At 32.0% G+C, this 27788-nt stretch overlaps 2 protein-coding genes across 11 annotated transcripts in view; both read right to left on the reverse strand.

The window, feature by feature from the left end:
• Positions 1-20122, reverse strand: part of LOC144848752 (phosphatidylinositol-binding clathrin assembly protein LAP-like) — a 49820-nt gene extending 29698 nt beyond the window's left edge. For all 9 annotated transcript variants that reach the window (XM_078705647.1, XM_078705652.1, XM_078705651.1 and 6 more), the window contains exons 1-9: positions 19863-20122; positions 11714-11856; positions 9783-9858; positions 6619-6721; positions 5698-5737; positions 4242-4298; positions 1462-1573; positions 1123-1229; positions 612-653 (exon numbers count right to left, since the gene is read on the reverse strand). In XM_078705647.1, coding sequence (XP_078561773.1) covers positions 612-653; positions 1123-1229; positions 1462-1573; positions 4242-4298; positions 5698-5737; positions 6619-6721; positions 9783-9858; positions 11714-11856; positions 19863-19992 — 810 coding nt within the window. In that variant the 5' untranslated portion in view covers positions 19993-20122. The remainder of the gene's footprint in view (positions 1-611; positions 654-1122; positions 1230-1461; positions 1574-4241; positions 4299-5697; positions 5738-6618; positions 6722-9782; positions 9859-11713; positions 11857-19862) is intronic.
• Positions 20123-23074: 2952 nt separating this feature from the next.
• On the reverse strand, positions 23075-26707 carry LOC144848086 (actin-binding protein WASF3-like). 2 transcript variants are annotated; one of them, XM_078704766.1, is made up of 6 exons: positions 26651-26690; positions 25242-25537; positions 24953-25106; positions 24651-24762; positions 24013-24301; positions 23075-23621 (listed from the first exon to the last, which is right to left on the reverse strand). In XM_078704766.1, the coding sequence occupies exons 2-6, from the start codon at positions 25510-25512 to the stop codon at positions 23482-23484; spliced, it is 966 nt and encodes a 321-aa protein (XP_078560892.1). In that variant the 5' UTR covers positions 25513-25537; positions 26651-26690; the 3' UTR covers positions 23075-23481. The 2 variants fall into 2 exon arrangements, with proteins under 2 accessions (XP_078560892.1, XP_078560891.1); XM_078704765.1 differs by having other exon boundaries at positions 23076-23621; positions 26564-26707.
• Between the last annotated feature and the right edge of the window lie 1081 nt (positions 26708-27788).

Here is a 27788-nt window from a genome sequence, read left to right on the forward strand (position 1 = left end):
AATACTCCCTTTTAAAAAAGGACTACTTTTATAAAATATATATATTCTTAAAACACAAGTCTAAAATATGGTCCTTATTTAGAGGTTATACTAAAATAGTCTAAGCAATATGGCAAATAATAGTCAAAAACATAAAATTCTTCCACTGGCTTATAATTTAACTGAAAGAACGCAAGACGATTGATTTTCCTATAATCACTGCAGTCTGTATCTAATTATACAAATTACTGAACTGAAGTGGTTACAAATAAAGGTAAATGATTGGTTGACACAACCGAAGGCTATTTAATTGGACCCTGGACAGGTCAAAGGTCACAATTTAAGACTTTTGAGTAATAACAAGGAAAGCAGAATGTAAACAAAGCACTCTTTGCAATTGTTTAATTTACAATTTTACTAGCTATCAGAATATTTTGTTAAATGTTAGTTTGTTTAATTTAAATTTGTTTTAACATTTTATTAGTGATAATTCTAGCACGGAAAATGTTAAAAGAAAAATACAACCAAAAATGAGACAAACACTAAATGACAGTTTAACAGAATGAAGACCAAAAATGCACAAAACACTTAAAAAAAAAAAAAAAATAATAAACATTGTGAGAAGTACTTACTTTTGCTAAGTCTGGAATTTCTCCTTTATCTATTCCCACTTGCTACAAAAAAAAAAGTATTAAACATTGTTTAAAAATGTATTTATCCCCGCAAAACATGAAAAATAAAGATTACTAAAATCATATATTGAATAGGCAATTTTGTAGTTTTAATGAAATTAATCAATTCCGAAAAAAAAAAACCCCAAAAAATTATGTTTTCACTTATAAAATGACAAAATAAACCAAAAACTCATTGGCTGGTAGCCAATTTCAATATTTTTTTTGCTTTAAATTATAGATTTTGATGGTAAATAATATTTTTGGTGATCTAATTTTTGGTCAAAGTGGATAACTATTATGTGACATTAAAATGGCATATTCAACAACATTTTCAACTTAAAGGTGAGTCCCGCATTCATTCTGAGCGTTTACTGTAACACAAATTGTATCAAAAGCATAACAAATCTAAATCTTTAGTGCATTCTTTATTATATTTTTCTTTTCTGGAGAAAAAAAAAATTGTATTTACCTCTGCTACTTTTAGAAATTCGGAAACTTTGTCCATTCTGATGAGAAATTTCTGATAGAGGTCCAATGCAACTTTACAATCCTTTTTACACATTTCAAAAAATTTCTCTGCAAAACAAATGTAAAAATATGTTAATTCTACTTGTTTTGTTTAAATTATTAAATGGCTGTTTTAGGAGTATCTTTCTCGAATTTCAGACTAATGTTTACTTTTATCAATTCAGGTAAGTTTAATAGACCTATTTCACCGGAGTAATATTTATGTTCTTAAGTTTTACAGACAAAATGCGCTGACATTTAGGATTTAAATTCTGCTATTTTCGTCGTTGGGTTGTCTTACCTAGAAGGTTAATGATGCCATCGTTATAACAAGCAAACAATCGAATACAGTCTTTAAAAAGTAGCATGAAACAACCGGTAATAACGCCATTCGACAGTTGAGATGAATTTACCTGTAACAAAAAAAAAGATATAAATGTTAATGTTAAAAGGTATCTAGATGCATTAAACCATTATATGTTTTAATGTTCATACACAAAGATTGTGAATTACTCAAAGCGAACATTTGAGCAAAACCCTGACATATTCTAACCACTTAGATATCAAATGTAATAATTTAGCATGATCATAGTAGAACACATGAATCTGTAAAAGCGCTAATGATCACTCTGTACTGGGTTCAAAGCTTCAATGAAAATGCACTGTAGAGGGATGTTCTTATAATAGCTCTCCTTCGAGAAGGCCATGGGCAATTTTCGGTTTATCCAGGTAAGCTTGGAACAAAAATAGATTGTTGTTTTTCTTTCCATGAATAATTACCCTTTGCTATAGGCCTACTAAATTTCAATCTGTTATTTACTTTTACGATTCCAATAAATAAAGTACAAGTAGTAAAATAATTAAAACGCTATACAGTTTTGTCTATTTCGACATACAGCATTCAAACAAAATGTCGACAACATTCTGTGTAACCTTAATAAATTACTTATTATGAATAAACGAGCATTAGACACTTTTAGTACTGATAATGCATAAATATCCTGTTGCTAGGATACGACTTTAATGTAGTTCGCAAGGCTTTGGAATCGCAAGTTCCATTTCAGACTTCAAATGAGTAGCAAAACACCGGCTACTACCATAATAATAATCAAGGTTTATTTATTTCAATTGTTCTTGCAGTTAAAAAAAACAGAATTACAAAAATCGTGACAATTTATAAAAATAGCAAAAGTTGGTTAAACATAGTAATAAAATTTAACATTAATATTAACATCTTCATTAATCATACAATGGAGATGTGTAACCTTAATAAACCTTAACCTTAATACATTTTGCATTTAACAGGTCATTTTTACATTATTATCACATTATTGGTTATCCGCACTTGGCGGATAACCCCTTGTTATTGTCAGGATCTTTTTTTTTTTTTTTTTTTTTTTCTTTCTTATTCTTCTTTCTTTCCCAGAATTTTGTTGCGCGTGTATCTCTAAATCTTCTCAACATAACAGTGTATAACTTTATCAAAAGATTGACCTCTATCTGAAGATGTCGTAATAAGGTTTTCAGTCCCGTGCGAGTTGCGCAGCGTAAGTTACGCGCAATTTTATGAATTTCGCGTATTTAACATAGGTTAAAAACCAAAAGTCATTTTGTATTGACACTTGGTGAAAATTTAAGTCATATTAAGGGCAAACTTTCTATGGATTAAAAATTGCATGTCTCACACAAAGTTACGCGCGCACGCGCGTTTAAAATTTCAAAATGCGAAAAATCAATTTCTAATCAACTTTCTATGCGTTTCATGTCATTTTGAGCATGTACAAAATTCCCACGCGCGCGCAATTTTTTACGCGTGCGGTGCGCACGTAGCGTTAAAACATGCTTTTTTCGCGTGATTTATGTTTTTCCAGCCATTTCTAATAATTTTACCAACTTTTAAACAATTTCGACTTAAAATCACGTCATACGAGCACGTGGAATTAGATAATTTACGCGCGTTTTTGATGAAAAAGTTCAAAAATTCGTCAAAATTATGCCTTTTTTTAAACAGTCATAGATTCTAAACTACATGGTTAATTTTATTTTTTATTACATATTCTGAAAGTAGATGAGTTGTAGATATCGAATCATGCATCGATATGGCTAACCCGACATTTTGACGTCATTGTATGGCCACTCGAATATAAAATAGAGGATTTTTGTCTCTTACGTCATAGCTCATCACATTTAATAGAGCGCATCTCCACTTATCGGTATTCCATTTCCAGTTATTTTTTTATATTGTCTAGGTCAATCAATTACCTTTCGCATGATTTACCATTTTTAAAATTTTGATGACCTCATCATGTTCAAAAGCGTCAATAACTTTGGTCACTTTTTTTCATCTATTCTGCACTGAATGTAGTACGTATACAATATAGTGTTATGCTTAATAATTCTGTATTCTGTAGACGTGACACAAAATAGAGAGCACACTAAAATTGTTCCAATGGCATAATCGTTTTTCTGTGCTCAATATTCTAACGTATGACGTGCAGTTTGCGTGGCGGATAACCCGAATTCGTCAAAGTGACGAGTTCAAATCTAGTTATTATTTTACCTTGACACAAATTTGGATCAAATTTATTTCTGATAATTAAAAACCTTAGTCAAAAGAAAAATCTCCATGTCTGGAAGCCGCTTTTTAAATAAAGATATTATCCTCCTAAAAATTATTTTTTTAAATTTTGTGTTGAATATGCCAATTTTAATGTCACTTTAAAAGTTATTGACTTAGACCAAAAACTAGATGAAAAACAAATTTTTTTTTACAAAAATTGTAATTTCAAAAAATACTTAAATTGTCTGTCAGACAATGGTTTTTGGTTAAAATTATTTTTAATTGAAATATTATTTAGCTATGGAATAACTTCATTAAAACAGGAAGTCTGATTTTATAAATCTTTATTTTTCATGATTTTGGGGGACAATACATTTTTAAAGTGAATAACTTTATTCAAACTACAAAATGGCCTATTCAAAGTTTGATTTTTTTCATCTTTATTTTTCATTTTTCGGGATATAATACATCTAAAGTAAAATTTAGAAAAGAAATTTACAATAAATTATATTTTAACAGACCTCAAACTCCAGTAGACAGTCCAGCTGGTCCTGTAGTATGGGTAGTGTTTTCAACAGCTAAAAAAAGACAAAAAAAATATTTCATAAAAATATGGTATTCTTTTTTTATCAATTCATTTGACCTATGACCCTGTAGTGACCAATCATCATTCAAATGACAAAACCTATATTACTAAAACCATTTCTAAATTTAATGGACCTCTATAAATGTCTACAATGGTATTATTATACAGTAACTGTATTGCCGTAGCAAACATATAAATCTGTGAAATTAATCTTATTCAAGAAAGGCTTAGGTTACGGATTACCATCCTAGTGAGAAAATCTGAGTATCGTATTTAGGGCTAAGGTAACCAGAATGAATTTCAATTACCGAGTAAGTTTATTACGATTTATTTAAATTCTATTGAAAACATAATCAGTTAAATATTACATTTTCTGATAGCTGATTGTACTACCACTGTATATCTACAATTTGACTAGTACTCCTGTGATACAGCATCACATGTGTACCACAGGCCATAAGCCAACTCCAACTTTAATCTAACCTTCCATGATATAGGCATCACATGTGATACACATGCGACACTGTATTACAGAATCTTCCTATGATGCTGGTCAAATGTCATATAGAGATACAGCACTGTGTTTTCCAATTAGTAATTTTGTAGCAGGCCGAAGTTTAATTAGTAAATTCAATAACACTGTTTGCAGAAAAGTAACACCTGTCATTAGCATAATCCCAGGTGGTTTTGGTCTGTTTCTGCTGCATAGCGCCGAATAAACTGTTTATTTAAAAATAGATTTAAAATGTAATTTTTATTTTGACTGCATTTCTGCTCAATTTTTGCTGCAAAATAACCGTTTAAATCAGTGGGTGGTCGTTGACAAAAATCATTAGAATTACCCAAGATTCAATTGGTCCTGGCAGTTAATTCAAATGCTACTGCAGTATAGTTGACTCAAAGTCAGCAGCTATCAATCAAATAACTGTCATTTTGAGTTGCCGGTTAAATGGCGTCCTAATGCGGAATTGAATGGGTGTTTTTAACCGTTATTTTGTGCTGCCATTTAACCGGTTACCACAAAATTGTCCTGTTTCTGCTCCCAAGAAATTTGGGTTAATTTATTCACACCGTTTTTAAACAAGGTTATTTTTATGCAGCAGAAACAGGACCTTAATTTCAATAGGGTTTAATTGCTTGCTATAAATTTGCATCATTGGAAAGACACAACTTTATAGTTACTATGGTAAGATGGTAATCAACAGTCTGAAAATTAGACGACCTTCTCAGACCAGAAAAGTTTTTTTATTTTTTAAAGACTGATTTTATTAGCGATGTACAGTAATCAAAAGGATTGCTGCGGAATACCTATAGCTTTGGATTTAGCTTTCTCGCGCAGTAAAATAATGTTGATATGATCCCTTATTGTATACTAAAATATAAAGCAATACCTTTTCTGTATGCATGGACCTCAACAATCCATCTTCTTTTCTATAAAAAAAAATATAATAAAAATTGAATACAACATTAAATTTAAAACTACACATAAACAAAATGGTAAGTAGAAATCTTGAGAATTAAAGAGAAATAAACCTAACTGAAATCTGAAGAGGATACAGTAGTTATTCACAGCTTGAGATATCATACAAATAAACGTCGCATTGTGTCTAAAGATAGGAATACATGTATGAAGTGTCTGCTCAGCTTGCTATTTGCTTTCATTACAATCCGCTCATTGATTAACTACTCCATTTCATCAACATTACATCACTCATTTTCTACACAAATTCACAGCATTTTATTTTTCCTTCAGAAGATATGATGGCACTAACAGAGCCATGTTAAAATGAAAATGGTAGTACAGTCAACTCTCCCAATACTGGACATCCTTGGGCTATGTCTGTTTTTCAAGTAATTCTGGTTTTCAAGGGCGTGTGGCGCAGTGTGTTGGACGTTTGACTACTGATCGTGAGATCGAGGTTCGAATCCAACTCTTGCTGCATTGCTTATATCCTTAGGCAAAATACTTACGTTTGCCTCTCTTCACCCGTGTGTAAATGGGAACCCAGGTAGATCAAGACACAACTTTGCGCTGATTACTAGCTGCATTATGGGAGTATGTTTCCATACGTGTTTGATAAAAAAAAAATTACTGGGATAATAATGTTCAGCGCTAAGAGGTTTCACATTAGGCGCTATATAAATCCAGGATATTATTATTAATCTAAATTTGCTTTTCAACGTCAAGAAAAGTCTGGTTTTGGGAGAGTTTCCAGTTTTTGGACAGTCCTGTATTAAAAGAGTTGACTGCACTGAAAATGTAATGGTCACAATTACCGCAAATTTGTTTGTCTTATTATTGTTATACTTACCCTCTTTTCACTCTACAAAAATCAAACGCGACCTGTCTGTACGAGACCGCTTTCTGATTCACGTATTTAGCATATCTTCTGATATATGTAGACATTTCGTATCCTATAAAGCAAGAAAAAATAAAAAATAAAAATATAATAACATAAAAAAATTCAATAAGATATTAAAAAAAAATGTAGGTAGGTATGGACTTTCAAAATTATTTATTAATTAAAGTTTAAATTAACATATTTTTAACCTTACAAAAACGATGAATAAGTATACAATATAAATACAGTTGTCATAAATTACTGTATGTAGTAAAAAACACAATTATTCCCTGCATTGGTAATAAATGAAATTTTTACTACAGTATAATAACAATCTTTTTTTTTTGTGAACACAAAGATGTTTATTATAAAATAATCTGAATCTTCAATCAAGAGTTTTACATGAATACATTATTATACATTATTATTTGTGTGTCATTTTCATAATTTTATTATATTCTTTTAAAGCTCTGTCTACACTATCAAACTTTACGTGAAAACAAAATGTGATGTGCCCATATATGGACATGATGATGTCATATCACTATTATATTTAAGCATATCACTACCATATTTGGGCACATCACACTTTTTTTATCAAAATAGTTTGATAGTGTAGACAGAGCTTAAGATTTATTCCTAGATCAAAGCTTTGTATATATTTGTATTTTGTATGAAAGATGGGCAAGGTGAACAAACTATTTGTATGACTCACTTAATATTACATGACTTGCTTCATTGTTGATATCAATTACAAGTTATGAAGGGACCATATCAAAATGTCATTTTTAATTTTAATTTATTTATCACAATTTCAATGGATTATGTTAAATTACAAATATTTTTTTTATCAAAAACTTCCCTCTACTAAGTATAATTATTAATTAACAATGTTTATGTAGTAAACTAGTATGCTTTGAGTTCTTAATTAATATCAATTAACATATACCCTCTGGAATAATCCCAATCCCCTAGAACATGAAATTGGCCCACTTTGGGATGGGGACTATACTCAGGGAATCCCTGATTCATGGAAAAACATGATTATCAAGAGTTTTTTTTTGGTATAAACTCATCTGAACTGGCTAGAGAGAGGCATACATCCAGACCAAAAGTCAATACTTGGACTATACCCGAGGATATGCCTGTTTGTGAAATTAGACATAAAGTACAGTAGGGATGTGTAGGCCTTGTCTTATGAAAATTATAGATGTGCTTAGCTACAAATTGCACTCCTCAATACATTAAGGGGTGCTGTAGGTATGCTGTTTGTATTTTGGTGTGTAGAAGTTTACCAAATTTAAGCGTGTTGTAAATCGCACACCTCGAGCGCAGTTTAGGAGTGTGTTACTGTTAGGTGAGTGATCACACTCGCTCGCCTTAAAAGACAAGGCCTGGAGGTGGGATTAGACCAGAAGTGGGATTATACCTGAGGATATACGGTAATTGAATATATAGTCATGTAGACAAGTTGTTAAATATTCGAACCTTGATAACAATGATACAATTCCTATTTAATGTCTTTTATAATTAATTACTTTTTTACAAATTACATTCAATTACAATTATGAACGATCGTCAGTGTTGGTTTGTTGTGTTTATTACAATAATATTATCATATTTGTTTTCAAATGTACATGCCAATTTCAAAATCAAATTAATGTTACCAGATACTAAGAAAAATAATGCCATTAGAAATAATATGAATTATAATAATTATATTGCATAATGCATTACTTAGTAACTATTAGACAGAAATTACTTGACTTAAGTGGCATAGACTACACATTACTAACAACTATAATGGCTTTTTCTGGTTACTTCTGCATATTTAATATTTTTATTGAATGTGAACGGTTTTCAGTGTGACCGTGTTGCAATAGTACATTGTGGCTGACTAATCTGGCGGGGCCTTGCTTATTCATTGTTTACTGTAGAGTATTGATTAAGCCTTTGAATTTCCATGAGAAATTTTTAATGAAACGCTGAGAGATAATATTATGTAATAATTTATAGATATATTGTCCCCCTGAAAAAATCATTTTTTTTGTTGAATATGCAGTTTTAATGTCATATAATAGTTATTCACTTTGACCAAAAATCGGATCGAAAAGAAATGTATTTACCAGAAAAAAAGTAATTTTTTTTTAAAATAGTCAAATTGGTTGCCAGCCAATGGGTTTTGGTTAAATTTAACGGTTTATTTTGGCTATTTACAAGTGAAATCATTATTTTTTTCTATTTTATTTTTATGGAAGTGAAGAGCTTAATTAAAACTGCAAAATGGCCTACATGTATTCAAAATCTGATTTTATAAATCTTTATTTTTCATGGTTTTTAGGGGACAATAGGTACCTCTTTAAATACGGTAATTTATAATATTAATAATACTGAAAGAATATCATTTTATTCAGTAAATTGAAACCTAAAGGACTAATATTCTAATGCAGTAACTGCAGTAACTACATATTGTTTACTGTAGAGTATTGATTTAGGATTTGAATTTTCCATGAGACATGTTCATAATGAAATGCAGAGAGATATTATTAATGTAATCATTTAAATAAAGTAAATAATATTAATATTTGAAAAATATCATTTTATTCAGTAATTTTAAAACAATAGTGACCATGTCAAAAATATTCTACTGCAGTTAACTACATTTTGTTTACTGCAGAATATTGATTTAACCTTTGAACTTCCATGAGACATGTTAATGAAACACTGAGCGAGACATTATTAATGTAATATTTTAAATGGCACTTTATAAATATTCAATATTCATTCAATATTATTACCGTATATCCTAAGGTATAATACCACTTCGGGTTTAACCCCACTCCTACTTTATTTCTTATTTCACAAACAGGCATATCCTCGGGTATAGTCTCAGTATTGACTTTTGGTCTGGATGTAGGCCTCTCTCTAGCCAGTTCAGATGAGTTTTTACAAGAAATGCTTACCAATCATATTTTTCCTGAACCAGGGTTTCCTCGAGGGTATAGTCCCACACCTTTAAAGTCAGCCCAATTTTGTGTTCTAGGGGGCTGGGATTATACCAGAGGATATACGGTATTATTAGTATCTTTATTTGGAGAATTATATTACAAAATTATAATAAAATGCTTCTTTACCTTGCACTCCAGTTTTATCAAGAAAGTTTGGTAAATTCAGGTCCACATTTCTTGTTGCTATATACTGTATCAATTTCTGTTAAATAAATTTAATAAATTAATAACATTATAGATACATAAAATAAATCTGAAATTGGATGGCATACAATTTACTTGTGTACAGTTATTAGTTGTAACTAAAAATTAACATTTGCCATTGTCAATGTGTACTACATACAGTACTGTACACCACTTTGTATTTTTAATTGTACAGTACTGTAGGCCCATGTAATAATTATAAACATACTCAAGTTCAAATCTAAAAAGATACCAAAATATTGTCTTAAATCAAAATAAAAGTTTCAGAGTGTGTTATTTTGTTTTCAAATGGTTAGTTTAATAAGAAGATTCAAGGAGAAAGTAAAAGTCAGTTTTTTGTAAACAAGGGATATTTCAAAGTTGGTGCATCTCATTAACCTTTAACCTTTACTGTAGCTCTGATATTCTACAATATACAGTTCTATAGGAATGTATACAGTAATATATTCTTAATACTACAGTAGCTAATAGAGAAATGGAAAATTATCAAATGAACCAATTGAGTGAAGCATACAGTACTGTAATAATAATGCTACTGTATGTTCACACTATAATTAAGTCAAGCATAATGCTACTGTATGTTCACTCTATAATTAAGTCCAGCATAATGCTACTGTATGTTCACTCTATAATGAGGTCAAGCATAATGCTACTGTATGTTCACTCTATAATTAAGTCCAGCATAATGCTAACTGTATGTTCACTCTATAATTAAGTCCAGCATAATGCTACTGTATGTTCACTCTATAATGAGGTCAAGCATAATGCTACTGTATGTTCACTCTATAATTAAGGCAAGCATAATGCTAACTGTGTGTTCACACTATAATGAGGTCAAGCATAATGCTACTGTATGTTCACACTATAATTAAGTCAAGCATAATGCTACTGTATGTTCACTCTATAATTAAGGCAAGCATAATGCTAACTGTGTGTTCACACTATAATGAGGTCAAGCATAATGCTACTGTATGTTCACTCTATAATTAAGGCAAGCATAATGCTAACTGTGTGTTCACACTATAATTAAGTCAAGCATAATGCTACTGTATGTTCACTCTATAATTAAGTCAAGCATAATGCTACTGTATGTTCACTCTATAATTAAGTCAAGCATAATGCTAACTGTATGTTCACACTATAATTAAGTCAAGCATAATGCTAACTGTGTGTTCACTCTATAATTAAGTCAAGCATAATGCTAACTGTATGTTCACTCTATAATTAAGTCAAGCATAATGCTACTGTATGTTCACTCTATAATTAAGTCAAGCATAATGCTAACTGTATGTTCACTCTATAATTAAGTCAAGCATAATGCTAACTATATGTTCACTCTATAATTAAGTCAAGCATAATGCTAACTGTGTGTTCACACTATAATTAAGTCAAGCATAATGCTACAGTATGTTCACTCTATAATTAAGTCAAGCATAATGCTAACTATATGTTCACTCTATAATTAAGTCAAAAGCATAATACTAACATGCATGCTGCATGTATACTTCTGAAGATAATTAGTATGTATTATTTGATATACTACTATGGAATACAGTATTATAATTTCAGATTTTGTCAGTGGCATTATTATGTTAATATATGTTGCTATCAATAACATTATATGTTGCTGCAGTAAGTCTATGTTGCTGCAGTAATTCTATGTTTCTGAAGTAATGCATTGCGACTGATTCATTGAATTCTATGTAGTTACAGTATGGCGGTAATGTTAATTATAGTATAGTACATTCTATTAAGACTGTAGGCCTATTGTTGACGCAGTAATTCTAAACTGCAGTAATGTTGCTGCAGTAATTCACTCTATTCTACTAAACATAGACTTGCAGTTTACTTACTTCGTTGCCATATATCATCAAATGATGGCATGTTACAAGTGATTTGAACACCACAACCCAATTTTGACTTAGTGCTCTGTTAGTTAGCTTATCAGCAAGTTCTGGAATATTGATTTGTGGCGCATTTGAACAATGCATTAAATCTGCAAAAGAAAAATAATACATTGTTCATTGAATAAAAAAAAAAAATAATAAATTCAGTTTTCATTGAATAAATACATTTTTAACAAAAAGTTCATTAACAAACTCAATTTGATTATAAAGCTCTGTCTACACTTTCATTATCAAACTTTATGTGATGTGCCCATGTATGGATGGTGATGTCATATCAATACCATATTTGGGAATATCACTACCATATTTGGGCACATCACACTTTTTTAGTCAAAATAGTTTAATAGCGTAGACAGAGCTTAATAATCCTCTGTTTTCTTAAGGACCATGTCAAAATATTTTACTACTGTTACCGCAGTAATTACATTATTAATTATATAACTAAAATAATATAAGAAATTCTTGGGGGGGGGGGGGGGTGAGGTAATCATAATGTTCCATAAACTTAAATCATACTTTATGCAGTTTAACAAATTTTATTACTGCAGTAGCTGCATTAAAATAATCCATTAATTAATGCATTCTTCTTTGGTTTAAAACAATGTTAAGTTAATTACTGAATGTCTTCTATTTATAATCCACTATTCTTAGGGAATTAATTGGATCAATTATGTATCTGAAAAAAACCTTAATCTTGGTTTGGGGCAGCCCGGAGAAGGATACGCTTACTGTACTACTACTGTATATTTGCACATAGAATTCCACGTTTACACATTCAGGTCGCTGAGAGGTCAAATACACCCATTCTTATGGAGCTTGCGCTGTAGGACCAGTTACTGTACATCATGTTAATTCAGTGTGCGTATGCATTTTCTCGCTCGATCCTGCGACACCGTTTTGGTGGATTCTAGGCCGATGACCTACTGTATAACACAATATGCTTAGGTCATAGGTCATCACAAATTGAAATCTCCCTATTAGCTGTAACTATCCTATTGTGAGCCTGATATATTATTCACTTTGTGTTTTATATTATACTGTAGTTTATAATACAGTACTACTACTAGTACTTGGTGTACTATTAAATAGAGTTATCAATTAACCTGTGTTCACGATATACAATAAGTTTCCGGTTCAAAGATAATTACAAATATTAAAACGAAGAACAAGAGAACTCGCATTGTATTCTGTTAAAAATATATATTGTTACTACTGTAGCTTTACAGTATATTCTGTTCACTGAAAAGTGAAAGAGATTTTTTCATAGCAATTTCTATATTTAGGATTTAAATACAATAGTAATAGATGACTAGACTTTGATATATCCTTTATTAGAACTGAATGGTACATACAATACACACCCACAGTATATAACCTTGACAGTTGTATTACAGTATAACTTAAATTGGTAAAATGATGCACTGTAGTTAGTTGATTGAGTTTTACATAATTACGGTAGAACGTTGATTAAATCTTGGTTCCCACTAGCTTCGCAACGCAACGCAACATAAGCAAATGCCCTTTCAATAATTGACTAGACCGTACCTTTGAGTACGCGCTATACTATATTTTCCGGTGTTCTTTTGCCTTGCGTTGTTGAAATCAAACTGATTTGATTTCCCGTAGCGATGTTTGCAGCACTGTTATGTCGTCGGTTCCCACTTGTGATTACGCAATACGTTGCGTTCTAGTGGGAACTATGCTTAAGGGGACATCTTCAGGCTCGGGTCCCCAGAATACTGTAGTAGTTTTACTTGTATTAACCGTATTAAGGGGACACATTCAGGCTAGACCCAGCAAAATGACTCCTTAATAGTGGTCCCCCAAATAGTACTCTAGTTTACTTAACCTGTAGTAGAACTCCCACAGTAATAAGGGGACACCTTCAGGTTTGACCTAACAAAGTGTCTCTTTAATAAAGGTGTCCCTATATATATTGGCCTGGATGTTATACAGTAAGCATATATTGCCCTGCGTTGTTTCAAGGGAAAGTGTCTACTGAATACTAGGGATATCAAAAGGAAGGTTTTACTGTGATATAAATGGCAGGCTACAGTAGTATTCAATCAGCAGTGGGTTTGAATCCCCAAAAATTGCTTGCATGTATGTTCACAAGTGTTCTCAATGTGCTGAAAACAAAATTACTGTACATCAGAGCAAACACATGACCAATTGTACTGTAAGTGTTTTAAAATGTAGTGGTAATGTACTACTATATTACCAAGCCCAGGGTCCAAGGTTCAAGTCCTATCTCGCATCAAAATCTGATCAGTTACAAAACTATTACATGTTTGTTCCTAATGTATTGGCCAATCAAACTTGAGCTCAATGGCTGCTTACTTTAAAATACAACATTATTATGACTCAATGAGAAGTTTTATGATGATGAAGTACAGTATATTGTCTATCAAGATTGTTAGATCATTTTCTATTTACTATAAATGTTCACAAATATCCTTAATGTACAGTTCTGTTTTTTATTCTTGTCAATGTTATGTAACTAACAGGGGTGGATCCACGGGGTAGAGCTTAGGTCACACTTTCACTTCATGAAAGCTAAAATGAACTACTTTAATAAAAACTATTTTTGACAGCCTAATTATGTTAGAAATCCTCCATTTAAGAAATCCAGGATCCGCCCACGACTAAACTTAATAAAATTGTTTTCACTAATACAAAAAAAAAATGTTAAAATTATCATTTTCTGTATTTCCAATATACTTTAGTTAGAATTTTAAAATCTCTGATCAGAAAAAACAATGAAATAATATATATATATATTAATTATAAAAGATTAAACTGATTGTTTTAAAATGTTGCTTAATGAAAACCCTCATATTTCAAATTTTACAAGACGGCTTTTTGAAGAAGTACCCTAAATTAGATATTGCCATGTAACTGTAAGTAAGGGATGTGATGTTATCTTAACATATTAAGCAGTTCATTATAGCAACAAACGTTAATAATATAAATATTGATTTCAACTAAATTGGATCTAGACTCTGCAACCAGGATTTGTTGATGTTGTCTGGATAACGTTAGGCTAGCAGCCAGGATTTGTTGTTGTCTGGATAACTTTAGACTAGGAACCAGGATTTGTTGTTGTTGTCTAGATAATGTTAGGCTAGCAGCCAGGATTTGTTGTTGTCTGGATAACATTAGGCTAGCAGCAGAGATTTGTTGTTGTTGTTGTTGTTGTCTGGATAACGTTAGGCTAGCAACCAGGATTTGTTGTTGTTGTTGTCTGGATAACGTTAGGCTAGCAACCAGGATTTGTTGTTTTTGTCTGGATAACTTTAGGCTAGCAACCTGGATTTGTTGTTTTTGTCTGGATAACTTTAGGCTAGCAACCTGGATTTGTTGTTGTCTGGATAACTTTAGGCTAGCAACCATGATTTGTTGTTGTTGTCTGGATAACTTTAGGCTAGCAACCTGGATTTGTTGTTGTCTGGATAACTTTAGGCTAGCTACCAGGATTTTTTGTTGTCTGGATAACTTTAGGCTAGCAACATTGTAAATCAAGTTCTTTATCATGCATTCATTCAGTTTATACTGTACACTAGACCATCTGCTTTAAGTTCCATCCAAAGATGAGGCAATGAGGGTAAAGCAAACAAGTCTATCAGTATAAATTATAATAATATCTTGGATTTATATAGCGCCTAATGTAACGTTGTGAAACCTCTAAGCGCTAAACATTGTTACCCCAATCTTTTTTTGGGGGATCAAACACGTATGGAAACATACTCCCATAATGTAGTAATCAGCGCAAAGTTGTGTCTTGATCTAATCGGGTACCCATTTATACACCTGGGTGGAGAGAGGCAAACGTAAGTAAAGATCTTGCCTAAAGGATACAAGCGCCACACGCTTTCACAAAAAACCAATGCCTACTTTGTTATACCAGATCTCTTACAATTACGCCATTTCGCTTTATCGTTTTCAAGGAGAGATGCAATGACAACAACGTCCTAAAATGTTTAGAGACTAAAGTTTTCATTAGCATTCCGAACAGCCATTAGTCTGTAATGTGCCTACTTAGCAACATTCTTAAAACACATGATGCCAGCAGTATGTACAATGATAGGTAATTTAAGCATTACTGTAAGTGGTGGTGGGATTTGACCTTTGAACTTGTCAACTACATTTATCACTAATTTATTGACTCCTCCTTAAAGACGTATATTGTCTCCCAAAAAAAAAAGAAAAATAAAGATTAATTAAATCAGACTTTGAATACGTTATTTTGTAGTTATAATAAAGTTAATTGCTACCTAATGAAAAAAAAAAACGGGGAAAAAATGGTGTTTTCACTTATAATAAAATGACAAAATAAATGGTTAAATTCAACCAAAAACACATTGGCTCGCAGCCAATTTGACTATTTTTTTAGATTACATTTTTTTAGGTAAATACATTTTTTTTAAATACTATTATGTTACACATTAAAATGGCATACCTGTATTCAGCAAAAATTTTGTTAAGAATTATTTTTTCAGGGGGACAATATATCTTTAAGATATCTCTAATGTTTGAAAATGAAAGCTAGCTGGCAAAATGGCTAAAATAAAAGGAAAAGTAAAATACTCTTTTTCCTAATTAATCCTGTTAATTAGGGACCATGTCGAAAATATTCTACTGCAGTTACTGTAGTAACTACATTTGTTTATTTTTTAACCTGTTTATTATTTAGCCATCTTTTTTGGTGATCATACTAACTGTTTATTGCAGTGCTTGGCTCATATAAACTTCTACTGTACAATAAAATAAACTAAATCATGTATTATTTATTAAAATTGAGTTAAGTAAAAATATCTGTTTTTTTAAATGATCCCTAAATTAGGTATTAAAATTGAAATTCAAAAAATGTAGTATTTTCATCAAATATAATTGATTTTAACTAGAGACCAAAATTGACATATTAAACAAAATAAATATCCTATAAAAGAGGGTTAATCTGCAGTATCTGTTTTGTACTACAGTATACATACTGTATTTCTACAGACATGTTTTTTCATAATGATGAAGTTAATTTTGTAAAATTAAATTTCTTTTTTTTATCCTAATCTCAAAATACATATATACAGGTATATTTATTCCAGGCTCACTGGTCTAATAAAATGTATTTTTTGAGAGAAAAATGTTCACACCCAAATATAGTAAATAGAACAGGAATAGTATGTTAATATCCTAATCTCTAGAGGATTACTTACAATACGGAGCAGTAAGCATTGTATTGATGTCTGTGTGGGAGGTATTCCAATAAGTAATAGTACTGTAGTTAGTTAGTAATGGTAGTAATTACAGTACTACAGTATGTAAATTGTGTGGGGTAGAGAAATATCATGATTCAACCGATAAAATGTCTGTTTTAATGCTTTTTATTGATAAAAACACAGTAATTTACAGTTATGCTTGACTCCCACTTGACTAGATATGCAACGTAAGGCCGTACACGCAACAGGAGCAAGTTGGCCAATGAGAAGCAATTGATTGTTCAAACCGTCGCTTTTCATTGGTCAATTCGCTTGCGTTGTGTCTCTAGTAAGAACCAAGCTTTAGGGACCATGTCAAAATCATTCTACTGCAGCTACTAGTTTTTGTTTACTCTTTCAACTTATTTTATGCAATTATTTAGCAAACATTAAGCAATAATAAAATTATTCCAATTGCAGTGAAAAATTTAGATACTGCAATTACTGCAGTAGAATATCTTTGACATGATCCCCACATACAATCTCCAAATATAGAAACAGGTCAATATGCTTTTAGTTTCATTGACAATGACATCATCATTAAACAATCAAACCATTGTTTAATCACACTTTACAAATAAAACCTCTCACTATAATAGTGTTTGATTAATTTACTTTGGGTCTGGCAGTATCTTGTAGCTGGTCCCTGTGGCTAAGTGAGTCAGCTATGTAACAATGCAAGGTGTGTTGTGTGTACAGTAATTTACAAAATCTTCTTAAGCTCTGTCTACACTATCAAACTTGAAAAAAACATGTGATGTGCCCATATTAATTATTATATATATCATATCACTACTATATTTGAGCATATCACTACTATATTTGAGCATACCACTACCCTATTTGGGCACATCACACTTTTTTTGTCAAACTAGTTTGATAGTGTAGATAGAGCTTTAACCAATTAACTGTAATACTGTATTTGTTATAGAACTAAAGAATGAATACTGTAATTATGGTAATGCAGTAAGAGTTTATTAATATCTCAAAATCATTGGTTCAAATCTTAGCTGGAAATATTGTAATCCATTCTTCCCCCCTCCCCCTTCCCCTTGTGTGTTTACAGTAAAGATTGATAGTGTTAGATTCCAGACAACATGAATGTCATGGCCTCATGTGCCATGTAAACAAACTGTTGAGGTAGTCCCTTAATGATATTTGGCAAAGGAGATACATGTTAGCCTAGCCCTACTGATTTTTTTTTAGGTAAAGGAATTTGTAATCTAATAAATACAAAATAGTAAGTAAATAAATAACTTTTTATTGCCAAAAAAAAGATAAAAACAATGCCTATAATACAAGAATAACTCACAGTAGGTTTTGTTTATAGTTTGGTTCTTACTAGAACACAACTTAAAGATGCAAAACAAGCAATAAATTTATTTAAATTCGTATTAATCAAATCATGTGCGCTACGAGCATTGCGTCCTACTGTACTGGGAACCAAGCTTAAATATATTATTGTTGCATAATATTAATAATAAATGTTATTGTTAATTTGCATAACAATAGTGGACATAATATACCTTTCCTAAATATAGTACTTCCTGTACCAGCATCAAAATCTTTCAATTTAGTTGTTAAAGGGAAGTTATACAAGATGAAATAAAAAGTTGAAGGTTCACATGGAAACAACCTGGAGAGTGGTTACACCTGTGGACAGAACAATGCTAATGTACTGGAACCATCTCAATACCAAGGCTAAGAATTTTTGCATACATACAGTAAGTAGCTACAGTAGTTGAATATCAACAGGTAAATGCATTTCATGGTTGAAAACAACCTTTAAGCTCTGTCTACACTATCAAACTTTTAAGTGACTAAAAGTGTGATGTGCCCATATATGGACATGATGATGTAATATCACTACCATATTTGGATATCAATACCATATTTGGGTATCACTACCATATTTGGGCACATCAGCACAATTTTTTTGTCAAACTAGTTTGATAGTGTAGACAATGCTTAAACCATTAAATACTGTATCTGACAACCTGCAGAAACCAACAAAGATCTTGTCAGAAATTAAGTTATATTTAGTATTATTAGTCGCCTCTCCCAAAAAGTCTGTGAAAATAAAGTGCCTCCCAAAAAAATAAATTCAAATTCGTTTAGGTTGCTGCTGGCTTGAGATTTATTATTGTCAATGTTACCCAGCCACCCCCAATCCTCACCCAAACCTCCGTCCCCATCCCCAAATGTGGGTTGAAACGCCTTCTCATTTAGTACTCCTACTAAAGTTGATTTTTACGTTGCTTTGCATTTTTATGGCCGGATTCTAGCCATGATAAATAATAGATAGACATGTTTAAGTTTTTAGTAAAAAGTTACAAAATAAAAACTGAGGCGACTAGAGTATAGCATATACTGGTTTTAAAAAAGGGGGAGGAGCTCTTTTGACATTCATTCAGCAGTCCTGAACTGAAGATCTAGGCTAGGCCTAGCCTAGGCCTAAACTTTTTATCACATTTTTGTACACAATGTAATTCCAACATAGAATAGCCTAGGCTAGGCCTACATAATTAATGTAGCACACTATGAATTTTCATAAACGTTTCATTCAAACTTTCAGATATTTATCTCATCGGCAAAACATAACCACAAACACACGACACGGTTCACAAATTCATTTTGGACTTTTTTTGTTGTGTTCATTTTATATTTTCTATTTTTCTTGGGCTATATTATTATTAGATGTTCGTGTTAACCTTTCGTTTCATAAAACTACTACCCAATCAATATGATTGTGGGAAGCTTTTTAAATGTAAAATGTAGAAGGTCATTCTATCAAAGGTAAGTAACGGAATGCAGACGACAAGAAGCATAGGCCTACTCACAGTCAAGATGCTTTTTCTTCGGTCCCATAATTTCTTCCGTCGTAGCTTTGCAGACAGACTTGTCAAGATCGGAACCGGTGATTGTGTGCTTTGCAGCAACCACACGGTCATAAACACTCTGCCCAGACATGCTGGAAGATGAATTTCACCAATTATATCCTTTTAGAATCTCAAAAAAATGTTGTTTTTATTTGGAATACTTCAACAAAATGTGTTATTCTTCGTTTTTGTGAGCGAAAAAAACTCACCCAATATGGCGTTATATGACCTTAATTTGACCTGCCACGTGACCAAGGCCGGCCGCCTCTAAGTTTTTTCTAGAGGGCTCACTAGTACATTGATTTCACTACTGTATTCCATCTTTGTACACGGGAGCTAATATGCCCTTCATAAAAAGTCTTACTTATATAATTACTTTCTTATTTGTATTTAAAATATTCTGACATAAGCAAGAGGTCGAAATGACCATTGAGTTATTGGAATTGAGATGAGAAAATATTTCCTCTAAAAATATATCAAACGAAAAGGATTGAAACTTGGAACGTTTTTGCAGAAAATGATTCTAGTTCGGTTTTTGGCAACACAAGAAAACCGAACTTGACCTACATTTTTTGAAAAATAAAAAAAAAATATTCTAACAAAAGTTTTATTTTCAATAACATTATTATAATATTATAATGTAATGCACATGCTTTGATATTTTCTTACCCATGGTAGGACCTCACTTGCCTTCCACGTAGCAATATGTGTACGGACTCGAGCGAATATTGAACTGCTTGAATAGTTCTTTCCATTAGAAGGGGTAGCCTATTCATCAGAATTTAAAATCCACAAGTAACGGGTCCGTAAGCTCTATAAACAATGTATTATGAAAGGTATAAAACAATAACGACACGTCCGCCTCGAATCTCTTCAGTCTTAAATGTTTCTTCCAGTTTTAGGTCCGTTTTTCAATTCAACTGCTAGATAAGGGTCATAACGGTACCTAATGCATCATACTTTTTGCCAGGAAGAGTGACAATTACACTCACTTCCCTGCTGTTGCTACCATCATAAGATCATACCGTAACCCGTGTGTCATCAATGATGATATGGTCTTATAATACTAGGTCATTATAATGATGATAGGCAGGCATGAGTATTCTTAATTTGTTTCTATTACTAATTGAAGTCTCAAAATAGCCGGCCTTCTGTCAAAATAGGCTACAATAACTGGATCTTCTTAAAAGACAATGAGAAAAATAACTTACGTGCATGCAGACACCGATAATACAAAGAAACAATTAATAATCGTCATAAATTTATATTATATTGATCTTCATTACTTAATTTGCCACCATCCGCGCGTATTTTTTAGGATTGTTAGCGATTGGATCGGGGATTGGATACGTTAAAAAGTCTCGGTTTCGTTCGAAACACACTCACTGAGTGAATCAGATGGAACAAGTTAGGAATTCGTTAGCGATAGTTCAACACCACCTCGGGGTAGTATTCACCACTGTCGATTATAGACCACCCCCTGTAGTTTGTAATTTGAAGTTCATGTCACGGATAGGATGACGTCATAAAACCGCGTTATAGTCGAGGTATATTCCCATTTCTGCCTCCACATGAGATCGACTGGAAACACGTACAGAAATAGTTCTTTGTTTCATCGGATTAAAATCTGTTGTCATATAATAATATTTATTTAAAAAAAACTTTAAAAACATATTCCAAATGCTTCAGTTTTAGTTTACCGTTATACAATTGGAAACAGAAATAGTGTTTTGTTTTTTATCGGATTAAAATATGTAGCATATATAGGCCCTAATTTATTTTTTTTAAAACACTTGTTAAAAAACATTTTCCAATCCAATAAATACCTCAGTTTAGTTTACTGCTAGGCCTATTGTTTGCTAAATTGTTAGTTGTTAGTTTGTCGTACTTAATAAACTTAAAGAGGTTGAAACATGTGATTGATATCTTAATTTAGAACATGACGTGACCGCGTAATGCGTCACCGCCTCCTCAGCAAGCGGCAGTAGACTGGCTGGTAAAATATTATTTAAATTATTATTAAATTATTATGACACGTTGTTTCTCAAACGCTTTAATAAAATGCTTTAATTGAATCCGTACACCTTTATCCGAAAAATTATTGTTGCTTTGTGTTCGTCGTCTCTGGTCATTTACACGTATTTTCATCTTGATATAGACATTTATAGAATTTCAGAATTAATTTAGATCTTTTTACCAGTGTCTCCTAATTGGGCGCGTACGGTCATATATCACTTCGTCCGTTCAGGGTTACGGTTTTTTACCCGGGTGACGATCCAATAGCGATAGTAGACGCTTTTCTTACAAAAATACAAGTTAAAAGTAAAGACAAAAACTACTACAATTCTCGGAACGAAAACTACAGTTTAAAAATACGAATACCTTTCTTGGGAAACCAGTCTGCGGTGAGTCTATTGATCTCAACTGAGAAATAGAAAACACACGAAACCTACCTTAAGAGTTAGAATGGTTTATTTGAACTATACCCACGTTGTTCTATCATTGAGTATTAGTTTATTCTAGGTCTAATCTTTACGTGGTAAAGGGGATTTAAATTTCATTATTAATATCCTTGTGCCACTCCCGGAACGCCTATTTTTGGAACATCCATTTAAGGCCACAGGAATGGCATGGATATCCGACGTCCTCAGTTTATACCTCCTAAAATTATACTTCGGCCTACTAAGTATTAGGTCTACAGTATTTAACTTTTTAACATTGAAGCCTATTTGTTTTTTTATCAACTAGGGCCATTGAAATTGAAAAATATGGAATAACTTACCAACGGAAATTAAACAACAATTACTTTATTTTTTTTTCATGGATATCGATCCAATTTCACAAAACTAAAACTTGTTTTTTCAATTTTTCTATTTAAGACAGGACCACAATGTAATGTAACTTAAACATGGTTTCTTTTACCTAATTGTGAAATCCTGGATAAATGTTGTTTAAATAATAAATATTTCACTATTCTATCATCGCAAATACAGTAAAAAGTACACTGATAGATTGAAATATCAATACGCATGCCCATAAACCAATCGTTTTCGATTCGCGCGAAGTTGGATAGCAGGCTTTAATAATTGACACGCGCCCTCTTACTGTATAGGAATTTTATACCAAGATGACATGCGCCCTCTATAATAATAACTCGTCTTTATTTGAAACATATTTCTAAAAATTGTAAAAAGAAGTGATATGTCTTTTGCTTGCGTTGATTTTTTTTTGTAGTTTGGGGGGAGCTAGTATTTGCAATAAACCCCTCCCTCCTCATTGGATCCCCATATTAAAAAAAAAAAAAATTTTATTTAATGCATATAAAGTTTATTTACAGGTAAAATGTTCTACAAAATTACAATGATTTAAAAATGATTAAAATAACTGCTTACTAAAAGAGTTTTACCTACATAATTATATATGAAACATATATTTATGCACTAGCTAAAAAAAGTTGCTCCAGCCTATAGACTCGAACTTGGAGTCTCCTGCTTGATTTGCAGGCATCCTACCACTAGACCATGGCTTCTATGGTACATTAATAATAATAATAATAATAGTAATAATAATTAACATAATGTTAAATGTCTTCGCAATCATCAAATTCATCGTCATCCCATCCCACGTCTTCTCCATCACTCAGCTCCATCTGTTGTTGGAGTAACTTAGCAACAACATCCGTTTCATCTTGAACTTCTGGTTCTTGGTTCACCTTAATTCCTGTAAAGTTTGAATGGTATTTAATTATAGTTTGTGAAATCAAATACAAAAGAAAAACTATGTTATAAAGCACTGTTCCAAAAAACGTTGTGCCCAAAAGGCTTTTAAACTGTGGCATAAATTGAAATAACACGTCGACATATTCTGTTTACATAATCCAGCTTTTTAATGAATAGTAGGACCATCTTAGCCATCAGTGGCTAGGAACAGCAACTCGGAACCTCGCCATTTAAAGATTGTCTCCCCCAAAACATGAAAAACAATTTAAAATAGGTCATTTTGTAGTTTTAACAATGTTAATATTGACTACAAAAAAGAAAGCTAATGATTTCATTTATAAAGGACAAAATAAATGATTAAATTTAACCAAAAAATTAAACCCGTAGCATACCTTGTTTCACAAGCAGATCCAAGAGACCGCCAGCAATTGATGCGGATCGGTCCACAGGGGCTAGTATTTGCAGCTCCGAATACACTTCGACGTTATCACCATTACTTAAGTTGTCATTTTTATCTGTCATCATGGCCATTTCAGCTCTGATGTGTTCTTTATCGATTTCTTCTAGCTCTCTTCCTTTACCTTTCCTTTCCAACGCTTTCTTCTTTTGTACCATCGCTTTATGTCTGTCGCATGGTAAAGGTACGGTAGGCTGTATACGTTTGTAAGGTCTGTATTTAGACTAGAAAAGTAAGCAAGTGACATTTAGTATCAAATTATAAGTCATCATGTTGACCTGTCATCATGCTGACCTGTCATCATGTGTTGACCTGTCATCATGTGTTGACCTGACATTTTGACCTTTCATCATATTGACATGTCATCATGTTGACCTGTCATGTTGACCTGTCTTCATGTTGACCTGTCATCATGTTGACCTTTTATCATTTTGGCCATTTATCATTTTGGCCATTCATCATGCTTATCTATCATTTTGACCTTTCATCAAATTGACATGTCATCATGCTGACCTGTCATCATGATGACCTGTTATTATGATGACTTTTCATCCTGTTGACCTGTTATCTCACCTTTCTCTTTTTATCTCCTCGACTTGATAAGTTTTTTTCTTGTTCTGAACGCCAAAAATCAAAGAAAGACCTTGGATTACTATACAAATCGGAGCTTTTTTTACCATCCTCCCTAAAGAATGAAATAATAAGAATATAAAATATAAAACAACATCCAGATATATTTACTGTAAGTGTGATTATTGCATCTACCATTTTTGGAGAGTATGGGTTCGAATCATTATTTATACATACAGTGCAACTCGTGGTAAAAGTTTTTAGAACTGAAAAAAAAATATTGTATCAACCATGGTTCTACAAACCTGAATTCTGTCAGACATTCCAAATCTGGCATGACCTCTGACCTGTGGTACATTTCCTCGACACATTTAGGTCTTCTTGTAATGTCCATTAAGTTGTTGTCACATGTGCTGTTACTGTAAAATGGCACCTTTTGTAATGCACCTTCCAAGTCATCTGTAACGATATTTTCCATAATTGTTTTAAATTTTTTTACAAATAAAATAAAAATCTTACAAAAACAAAACAAAATCTTTTCACAAAAATATTTAAAAAAATTAAAGCTCAACTGAATTTTGTAAAATGCCATACCATCATCAACCAAAGGATCAAGTGTGTCAATCACATTGGAGAGTTTATGAACTTTATTCCGAAGTTTGTGCATTCTGTGGAAGATGTCCGATGCCTCCTGGTGGATGGAAGTAAATATATCTTCCGCATGTGCGCTAAGGTTACTCAACTGGCGAATAACGTTCACCAGTGTGAAGTTTTTATAATGTTCCAAATTCTTGGATATGTCTCTCATCTCACGTGCGTCCCTACTCACATGGACAGGTTTGACATCCCGAAGTGACAGAGGCATGGTTTATCGTTCCTACAGCCTATACCTACAAAAAAAGAAATAGCATATTTATACATAGAAAAATGTGCATACTGCTTTCTAAGCCTCAGTGGTCTAATGGAACGGTATCTGCAGAGGACCGAAGTTTAAGTCTTGGATAGGAATATTTTCAATCATCGCAGATTATAACATCTGTGTCATATCTATGTCAGCATAATTTGTATGGACAGTTTGGCATATCTCTCAAACAGTGGATTGTGGATTTTGAAAGGGGTAGAAATTCGAACAAAATAAAGTGCTCCACCGATGTTAATAGGTTTTGTTTCCAATACCAGTAACAATTTTTAGTACTTTAGTTGGAATCATAACAATGATATACAGTAATTCAAATAATAATAAATGAACGAGTTTGAATTTAATGCATACATAATCTGTATAAAGTCAGGCATCTACCAATTACCATAGAAAGTAATATAATATACATTTACGGTCCTTGAGACTGTACGTTAAAGGAAAAACACACCAAAACATAATTGAACAAGATTATGAGGTAAAATCACAATAAATGCCACTGCACAGTCAGTAAACCCTCTGTTGTTTGGTTTTTATTCTTCAAAAATCTATCGCACTTGAGCAATGGAAAAATGAAAACAAATTGATGTTTTTAGTCAATTTTTAACACAATTTTTATTCCATATTACTGATCTATCCACACTGTTTCTATATCTTGCTAATTATAACAATTGGCCATATACATGACTGCAGTCGCATGCTCAAGTTAGTGTTTACCGACCAACCGACCCACTGACTAACCAACATAGTGACTTGTAGAAAAAAAAAACAAGAAGGTTGATAAGAGCACAAACAAGAAGAGAATGTGCATGGGGTTTAAGGTACATGGATGGGGGTTTAAGGTACATGGATGCATGGGGGTTTATGGTACATGATGGGTGTATCAGGGAGGTATACCTCCCTGGGTGTATCATGGTACACAGACAGTGGTTACACTGGTACATACAGTGGTTGTATCATTGTTGAATCATCAAATAATAAATAAATACATTACACTCACCTGTATCTGCACAGTGTTATATTATTACTGATTAAAAAACAAAGGATTCGCAAGATTTCATACAAAAAAATTAACACACAAACACACCTGTTTGGCCAGGCAGAACAACTAAAATAATGGTGGAGCAGAAATACTACAGTTACTGCAGACAAGAAACAACTGTATGTATTTAATAGCTGACAAGGCCACAAAGGAGATTCTTTATGAGCTATGTTCACGCATGACTGAGCAAGTAGGCAATAAAAACTATATATAAATATATATTAGTTATTCATAGCAGAAGAAACAATCCCATAAAATTGTGTTTCTTTTCCTTAGATTTATCTTAATTATCAGTGTTTTGTATCTGTAACATAATCTGTATAAATTTTTAAAATTATGCTTATTTTGTTATTAACTTATCGGAGGAGGAAATGCATTGCCGTAGGTCAGGTTTTTTACTTTTTTACAATCGTATTCAAAGAACAAATCATTTTATGACAAAGAGGATTAGAAAGCTGTTTTGCTGTTCTTTGTCTACGAATGATAACAATATTACTCTTTGTATTAAACCGACTACAAGTAAATTTTACTCCAATCCAATATTAAAATATTATGAAAAGTTTAGATTTGATTATAATTTCTATATAAAGTAAAAAATTAAAAATTACAGTATTTTATTTCCAAAAATTAATATTAAATATACAGGTTGTGTGAATGCTATATAACACATTTTTAAGGTGTACGGAGTCAACTAAGGATGATTTGACACTTTGCGACAGGTTGGGCGATGGTAAACCAGTATTTAGCATTTTTGTTCATTGACTTAGTTTCCCCATTGTTCCATTCTTATATAATACCTTCAAGTTCTATTTAAGGCTCTTTCATTCAGTGGTTGACTCACAATTGTATTGTCCTATTTTATACCGTTAAGTCCTATTTGAACTTATAAAATTAAACTTCGCTACTAATTGTACAAGCCCTTTTAATTCTTTACTCCATGTTCATACACATGTCTCTATATTAAACATAGAATTTTCCTTTAGTTTCCTTAAAACCTAGCTTTTAGTATTAAAGAGGCTATATAATTTAATATACACTTATAATACAAGAAACTTACCTTCAAATTAAAGTATATTACAAAACACACTTGCAGGAAATAATTATGAGGGTTATACAAGTCAGCCTACACACTTGAAATAATAAATTATCCACTTTCAAAGAATTCACAAAGCATGAGAGAGTG

This window comes from Antedon bifida, chromosome 7, assembly GCF_963402885.1.
Source record: "Antedon bifida chromosome 7, ecAntBifi1.1, whole genome shotgun sequence".
Lineage (NCBI taxonomy): Eukaryota > Metazoa > Echinodermata > Crinoidea > Comatulida > Antedonidae > Antedon > Antedon bifida.

Bases quoted from the DNA above. Each gene is read 5' to 3' on its own strand.
- LOC144848086 (XM_078704766.1), bottom strand. From the start codon at position 25,512: ATGCCTCTGTCACTTCGGGATGTCAAACCTGTCCATGTGAGTAGGGAC. The intron at 25,107-25,241 runs GTATGGCATTTT...ATATCGTTACAG, and splicing joins TGATCCTTTGGTTGATGATG to ATGACTTGGAAGGTGCATTA. The intron at 23,622-24,012 runs GTATGCTACGGG...CAAACTTTACAG, and splicing joins GGATCTGCTTGTGAAACAAG to GAATTAAGGTGAACCAAGAA.